Genomic DNA, 8,268 nt, shown 5'->3' on the forward strand with positions numbered 1-8,268 from the left:
AGTGGTTGGGCAGGAGTGGAGATGCTAGAAGCTTGTTAATCACTGGCTGTGGTGCTTTGCCTGCCCCAGAGAGAGTAACCAAGGTCTGCAGGCAGGAATGTGATGACAAGCTGGCTTTCCAGAAAAAGGGGGGCTTGATTTAGAATTTGCCAATTTCTGTGGTATAAATGCTCCCACCAAGTCTGGTTTCAAGCTGCCAGTTGGTTTAAGACTAACTCAGAAAATTCTCAAATATTTAGCCATCAGCTCTCATTGCCCACTAGATCACTGCCCCCTTCAGAGGCCATCAACAGCAAAGCCCAGGACCTAGCCGGATGCCTCTCTGAGCCCAACACACCTGCTTCCCTGCCTTTATTTGCAAAATGCCGTTTCATGCACTGGGCACCTTGGGCCTGAGACAAGCCATTTAGCCATTCAAGCTCCTTGTTTTTCAGAATGGTGGAGTATGGCAGCTGGTCTGTCCTGCAGGTTGTCCCGATGCTCACTGGGGGGATAGACATTGAATGACTTGGCCAAAGTGTACACCAAACCCAATCAAGTGAGGACCATGACCCAGGTCCTGAAAGGCCACAGTCGGGGCATCCAGCAGTCCTAGTTGCTAGTTGAGAAGCCACCTTATTTCTTACTTCCCTCGGTCACATGCCAGCCTCCTAACTCATTCCCACTTCCAGGGGACCAAGGGTTCAAGGTGATGAATACCAGGGAGCCACTAAGTCAGTACCTGGGCCACAGAACAATGCCCATTCCAGGGACTGGGAATCTATCCACAAACATCCACTTGCAGAAGGGGCTTCCTGGTCTTGTGGGTGCAGGGCCGTTTCTCTGGGTGCAGGTTTTGCATTGTGCAATCCTCTAGGAGACCCACCTGCCCAGTGACTCCACTTCCCCCTCCTCTGGGTTTCTGGAATGGCACGATGGCCCCACCTCAGCCAGGCAGCTGTGATGAGAGGTGTTGACCCAGCTGCCTCTGTGCTGGCTCACTGTGTCAGGTGTGAGGGGCTGACACAGCCACAGGGGCTAAGGGTCTTCTGGCATAGTCAGAGGCCCTGGGGCCAACCAGGGACTGGACCCAGGACTGGAGCCAGGGTCCTCTGGAATTCAACCAGGTACCACGTGATCAGTGGGACAGGGAGTTGGTGAGAGACAGGCTCTGGGCCAGGAAAAACAGCCCAGAGCCACAGGTGTGCTGCTGGTTCTTGCTCCTCTCCTGTCTTCATCTCTCCTGTTTGGTGACAGCACTCAGCAGGCTTGGAGCCCAGGAAAGAGCACCTACTTGTCCCAGAGTCAGTTTCTACTGGGCCTGGAGGCAGTCGTACATGGGCAGGACACAGACTTATGAATGAACCACACAGCACACTGCCATGGTTGTCACCTGGGAGTGGGCACAGAGTAGAGGGCTCTGTGGAGGGGTGGCATTTAAACAGGGTCATCAATGTGGGCCCCCCAGTAGCCCCAGTCACCCTGCACAAGCCCAAATCAGACTCCAGCCATGAACTCCCAGATCTGTCTTCTGGGTATCCATGGGGTGCCCTGGGACAGCTCTCCACCCTCCCACCCCCAAGCCCCGCAGGAGGTCCCACAGCCAGCCTCCTCCATCTAAAGCCATCCAGACTCTCACTGCTGGCTCTGCCAATACAGTGGGTGCTTCCCCCTCTTGGAATAAAAAGGAGTGGAATTCTCTTGCTGCTCTTTCCATAAATGCCCAGATGAAGAGGTGGTCTGAATAACCTGGGGAACAGACTCTTACAAAGGTTTCTGGAAGGTGAGAGGGGAGAAGCCGAGGAGGGGGCCTGCCCAGAGCTAGAGTCAGAGCCTGACTCCAGGTTCTGGCACTCACTCCCAGAAGGCAGAATGACTCTGAATTAGGTGTGATCAACCAGGGAAAACTACTGTAGCAATTGCATTCATGGAAAATGTGTGCATGTGTTCCCTCATTTAAAGAAACTATTTATGGGCATTCTTGATCCTGGGGACTCTCCTCCATCTCTCCAGAGAATCTTATGGGATTCTGTACTTGGTTCAGAGCTCATGAGAAACACCCAGCCCCTCACTTCAATCAGAGCAGAAACATAGTAAATGTAAGCTCCTTCCCCTTAACCACTCAAAGGGGGTCACACGAGGCTGAGGGCAAAGGGGCCTCCCCAGTTTAGAAGCTGATGGTCCCTGGTCCCTGCCTCTGGTCCCTGACTCCACCTTCCTTTAGCTGATGACAAACACCTGGATGTCGTAACGTCGTCCTGTCCTCATCTGTTATTCTGGGACACAGGCTCGGGAGGGTACCTGAGGAGGCCCCCTCTGACCCAGGCTGGCCTTCGTGGGCTGCCCGCGGCCTGTCCCGTTGATGGATGCAGAAGGGCGGGGCACTGATCCTGCCCGTCGAACAGGATGCTGGAGGGAGGGGGAGTGGGAGGAGCAGGGGCGGAGCTCCCAGAACAAAGGCGAATGGGGAGCCGTGGGGGGCCCAGGCTGGGTATCAAAAAGGCTCTGTAGCGTGAGCAGGCCACAGCTCTGCGCCCAGCAGTCCATCAGACAGCCTTCGCCTGGTCCCTCCAGCCTGCCAATAGCCGGCACCCAGAAACAGTCTGCTTAGAGAAGCCTTGTTCTCCAGCGTGATTGCGCTGACACTGCTCTGTGGCTTTCTCTACCTGCTGTGGGTTGTTGCTGCAGTTCCAGAAGGGAGCAGAGGGATGGCCGGGAGCGGAGTCAGGAGCCAGGAGCGAGCCTTCGTCCCAGAGCCTTTCGATGGAGCCAGTGTGGCCCCACACCTCTGGCTGCATCGCTTTGAGGTCATCAACCACCTCAACCACTGGGACGACATCACCAAGCTGAGGTTCCTGAAAGAGTCCCTCAGGGGAGACGCCCTGGGAGCCTTCAATGGTCTCAGTCCCGAGGACCAGGGAAACTACGGGGCTGTGAAAGAGACCCTCCTGAAGACCTTCGGGGGGCCCGAGGCTGCCCACAGCCACCTGCCCAAGGAGATCGTCTTTGCCAACAGCATGGGTAAGGGCTACTACCTCAAGGGGAAAATTGGCAAAGTGCCCGTGAGGTTCCTGGTGGACTCTGGGGCCCAGGTCTCCGTGGTCCACCCGAGCTTGTGGGAGGAGGTCACCGATGGCGACCTGGATACACTGCGGCCCTTTGAGAATGTGGTGAAAGTGGCCAACGGGGCCGAAATGAAGATCTTGGGCGTCTGGGATACAGTAGTGTCCCTGGGCAAGCTGAAGCTGAAGGCAGCCTTCCTAGTGGCCAACGCAAGTGCAGAGGAAGCCATCATTGGGACCGACGTGCTCCAGGATCACAACGCAGTCCTGGACTTCGAGCATCGCACTTGCACACTTAAAGGGAGGAAGTTCCGCCTTCTGCCGGTGGGAGGGTCCCTGGAAGATGAGTTCGACCTGGAGCTCATAGAGGAGGAGCCCTCCTCAGAGGAGGGGGGGCAGCAACTCTCTTGTTGAGAAGCCCCCTTTGCCTCATCCCTCAGATATTGGCGGGAGGACCCACTGTGGTGGAGGGGACAGGCACGTCTCCTCAGGGGGTCACTGGACTTGGCCAACCCTCTGAAACCAACTCCCCCCCCTCATGCCCCCCTCCCTTTTCTTTCTCCCCTCGAGGCTCCTCCCTCTGCTGCTGCTGAGTCGCTTTAGTCGTGTCCAACTCTGTGCGACACCATGGACTGCAGCCTACCAGGCTTCTCCGTCCCTGGGATTCTCCAGGCAAGAACACTGGAGTGGGTTGCCATTTCCTTCTCCAACTGCAGGGGCCTTTATCTGCCCTGGTTAGGGGAAGCTTCCATTGGAAAAGGAACAGGTGAGGAGAGTAGGTTGGCTGTCTCAGAGGGGAGAGGTCCTTGTGATTGTCACACTGCTGTTGGTGGCCAAGACTTGGCGGCTAGAAGAAGGTTCCAAAAAGGCTACAATGATGGTCTTTGAGAGAGGACTGGGGGACCCCTTCCCTGGAGATGTGGCTCGATCACCTGTGGGCCAGGTAGTCTGACTCGACTGGGCTAGATCCTGGCTGCAGAGTCCTTACAAGAAAGACCCAACCCTCAAGGCCAAGGTCATGGCTGCTTTGGGATTCTTCACTGTTGGGTCTTCCCACCTGCAAACTGTATTTCCTTCTGTCATTTGCTTTGAAACCCACTGCGTCTTGTGCCAATAATTCATGACTTCAAACAGCAATAAAGAATGACTCATGGAAAAACCATGTAATGTGTTGATTGGGGATGAATGCAATGGATGTGAGAGGTTGGGGAAAACAGGGAATGAGTGGTGAAGAGAAGGAAGGTTCAAGTATTTTCAGAGGGTCTCGCTAGAAAACAGAAGAGAATACATGTACAGAGACAATATAGCTTGGATTTTCCAAGACAACCTCGATTTCAAATAGCTTGACTTATTTCCTCCATAATTCTTGTCATGCCTAATCTAATCCAATCCTGATTCCTCTAATCATTACAAACTGCAATATTTTAGTATCCAACTTGCCTCTTATACCCAAGAGTGACCCTCAAGTTGTGGTCTTGATTGGGGATTGGAAAATTACGGTTATTGTAAACAACTGATAAAGTCTCTGCCTGGAAAATAGGTTCTTACAGCCACCTGGGAGCCAGGACTTGGAGACAGAAAGCATGATTGGGGGCCAAGTGTTACCCTGCCTGGGGCAGCCCAAGGGCATTCTGCAGGACAGTGGAGGTGGGGTGGGGGGAGGACACTCCAGATCCAGGAATGCGGTACCTCTCTCTTAGGGGATCTACCTCATATTTGCATCCAGGTTCCTGCCCCTCTCTCTAGAACTCAGTGGGACTGGGACTCTGAAAACTCCCTGGTGCAAAGGGAGGCTAAGTGTGCAAAGCTTAAAGAACTTTGATGGGAGGCGGGAAGGGTCTTCTCCCTACATGAGGGTGGAATGAGCCTCTCCTGGGAGTTTCCATCTGGACATTCATGAGGGAGAGGGGAACAGCCTGAGTGGGAGTCAGAGGTGGGGATGAGCTTTATTCTAAGAAGCCTTTGGGGCCTTGACCTTGAACCTGTCTGAGCCGAGAGTAGTTGCTCCTCCCTCAGATTCCAGCTGTGATTCTCCTGGAAACTGCAGCACCCCCGGTCCCTAAGCCCCTTCTCCCCAGCATCCTAACAGGGATTGGCTACATCAGCCACAGGGCGCGTGGGGCAGCAGCGGGTGCTGGATTGAGCGGAAGTTCTTCCTCAGGAATGTGAGGACCAGGGAAGTGTCAGCCCAGCCCTGGCCCTTGCCTTGGAGCCGAGCGGAAGGGGAGAAGGAGGTGGTCTCCTGGTATTCAGGTCCCCCATCCCCCATCTCAAAGTTGGTTTTCAACGCCTGACAAATACATCTCTCCTAGGCCAAACCCTCCCCAGAGGGGACAACCTAGGTGGCACCTCCCTGTGACCTATTTTCCTCTAGGTCCCTCAGATCCTAGGTACCTGCTGGTCTGGAGGAGGGAAGGGAAAGAGTGGGTGGGAGGGGAACAGGTGAATGGGGAGCTGGGTGCCAGGCTAGAATTTCAGGGCAACACCCAAGTTGTTCCCCACGGACGCAGGCTGCAGAGCCCTGCCTGTATGAACAGGGGCAGGATGACCTGTGTCCCCGCCACAGAGACCCTTCGTGCCCTGCTATGAGTGAGTCTGAGTCACCAGGCTCTCAGCTGGCTCTCTCTCCTGGGGGAAGCGAGCACCCGGGTGGGCCCAGCCAGACTGACATCACAGCACAGGCCTCCTGGAGGAAGATTGGTTCCTCTTACCTGGAGACCGGACTGAGACAAGAGTTGCTGTGTGTGTGAAGGGAGCCTGGGTTGCAGGACCAGGACGCTGCTTCCTGGGAGCAGAGTATCGAGGGGGAGGGTGGTAAGCAGCCGGGTACAGTGGGTTTTGGCCACACATCTCAGAGGGCTTGATCTCTGGGTGGGGAGTTGCACCTAACTTGTATGAAAGTGTTTGAACTGTGAAGGAGCAGCAAGATTCACCTGGCTTCTGGGAACAGGACAGAGTAGAGGAACAGCAACAAATTCAGCTTGGCAGCCATGGCAGTATTCAGACTTTGGGTCTGAACTTGAGACAGTGGATAGGAGAAGACAGAAACAGGTGAGGCTGTGAAAGTCTAATTCTGGCTGCCTGTCAGAATCACTGGGAGGATCAATAAAATCCACTTCTTCCTGGTGGTCCTGTGCAGCTAGGCTCAAGAAGGCCTGGTCTTAATCCCAGCTGTATCTACCTCATTGAGACCCAGAGGGTGGTCCCTGGGCCAGCAGAAAGGCATTGTGAGCATCACCTGGGAGTTGTTAGAAACAGAGGCTCTGAGCACCAACCCAGACATGCAGCAGAACTTGCACTGAACAAAATCTCCAGGTGATTCTTACACACACAAATGTTTGAAAATTCCTATCCTAGAACTTTCTGATGCCTCTAGTTAAGGGGCAACTCATGATCCCCACCAGACACCCTTTTAAATAGTGACCCAGGTGGCTCTGGGGTAAAAGAATCCTCCTGCCAGTGCAAGAGTCGCAGGAGATGCGGGTTCCATCCCTGGGTCAGAAAGATCCCCTGAAGAAGGAAATGGCAACCCACTCCGGTGTTATATCTTGCCTGGGGAAATCCCATGGACAGAGGAGCCTGGCCTGCTACAGTTCGTGGGATTGCAAGAGTTGGACATAACTGAGTGTGCATGCAAGCACCATATACTAAATGCCTACTAATTCTACTAACTTTGCTAGGTAATTCTTCATGCTTTTTTTTTTTTTAAATTAAATTATTTCCCTGACCAGGGATTGAACCTGCACCCCCTGCATTGGAAGCGCAGAGTCTTAACTACTGGACCACCAGGGAAGGCCCAATAATGACCTCTATAGTGAAAGAAAACAATTGTTCTCTGGTCCAGATCCAAGCCAGCCAGCCACACACTGCATTTAGTGGTCACGTCTCTTCAATCTCCTTTAATTTGAACCAGTCCTCAGTCTTTGTCTTTCATGATCTTGACATTTATGAAGAGCCTGGTCGGTTATTTTGCAGAATGTGAACCTACATTTGTGACTCTGATATTTTCTCAGGATTAGATTCAGGTTATGCATTTTTGGTAAGAGTATCCAAAAGTGATATTGTATCCTTCTCAAGTGGATCATATCAGGTGCTGTGGGACACCTATTTATTCCATTACTGGTGATGTTAACTTGAATTAGCTGGTCAAAATGGTGACAGATTTCCCTCTGTAAACTACATGTCTTTTCCCTGTATAATTTTTAAAAATATTTATCTTCTTTATTACTTATTTATTTGTCTGCTCCGGGTCATATTTAGAACACACAAGATTCTTTAGCTATGGCATGCATACTCCTAGTTGCAGCATGCGGATCTAGTTCCCTGACCAGGGATCAAACCCAGGCCCCCTGCATTGAGAGTGCAGAATCTTGGCCTTTGGAGCACAGGGAAGTCCCTTCCCCATATAATTAATGAGTGTCTTCCAGGCTGAAGCTCTGAGACTGTATAAATAGCCTTTCTTATCAGTCACCAATTAGACCCGTCAATGGTCCTGGCCTGCCAATGGTGATTTTCTAATTCTACCCTTCTACATTTGTTAGCTGGCATTCAACTCTGAAGAAGAGTTTTCCCTTCCTGTTTGTTTATTGTTTATTTAAATAATTGTAGACTCACAGACTATTGTTTTATTTGGTGAGCTATACTCTGTTACTATCATTCTGATGCTCACATTGTTTTAAATTTGGCCTTGGGAAACTCTTCAGACTGGTTTTTGTCTTTCTGGGACATGTCCCTACCATCATCTGAGCCCTTCTTTATTTATGTTCCAGGTTCATCTTGTACCTTCCCTGAACCACCCCTGAAACTGGCCATTTCTCCAAGACCCCTGGTTCCTTTAGGTGGAGTCTGGTATTTAGAAACCAGGACCTGGGTGTTGGGTATGCTTGTTACTACTAGGGTGTCAATACTCTTAGATGCTCTCAGTAGTCAGAACTAAGAAAAAAATAGTACATCTATGTATGCTTCTGTATGTATCTCTCAATATATATATATGTGTGTGTGTGTGTATATATATATACTCTCTCTATATATTTAAAATTTGAGTTCACACTGAACCTCCAATTCCAACCCAGCACCATAGAGTTTATTCTAATCTCCCTCCTTTCCATATTTGCAACTTCTTTCTCCAGTGAGAAATCTGATCCCGGGTTACTTATTTGCTCAATTCTAAGTACCCAGAGAGTAGTTTCAGAATTGCTAACCCATAAGCCTATGAAAAACAAAGCCA

The 8,268-nt window shown here is 51.6% G+C and overlaps 1 protein-coding gene across 1 annotated transcript; it reads left to right on the forward strand.

Moving 5' to 3' along the window:
• Positions 1 to 2,502: 2,502 nt before the first annotated feature.
• On the forward strand, positions 2,503 to 4,200 carry ASPRV1 (aspartic peptidase retroviral like 1). The gene has a single exon (XM_086326205.1). It carries the CDS (start codon positions 2,688 to 2,690, stop codon positions 3,453 to 3,455), a length of 768 nt encoding a protein of 255 aa, XP_086182331.1. The 5' UTR covers positions 2,503 to 2,687; the 3' UTR covers positions 3,456 to 4,200.
• Positions 4,201 to 8,268: the final 4,068 nt, after the last annotated feature.

Source organism: Bos grunniens, chromosome 11 (assembly GCF_055505025.1).
Source record: "Bos grunniens cultivar Pamir isolate PY7600 chromosome 11, Bosgru_T2T1.0, whole genome shotgun sequence".
Classification (NCBI taxonomy): Eukaryota; Metazoa; Chordata; class Mammalia; order Artiodactyla; family Bovidae; genus Bos; species Bos grunniens.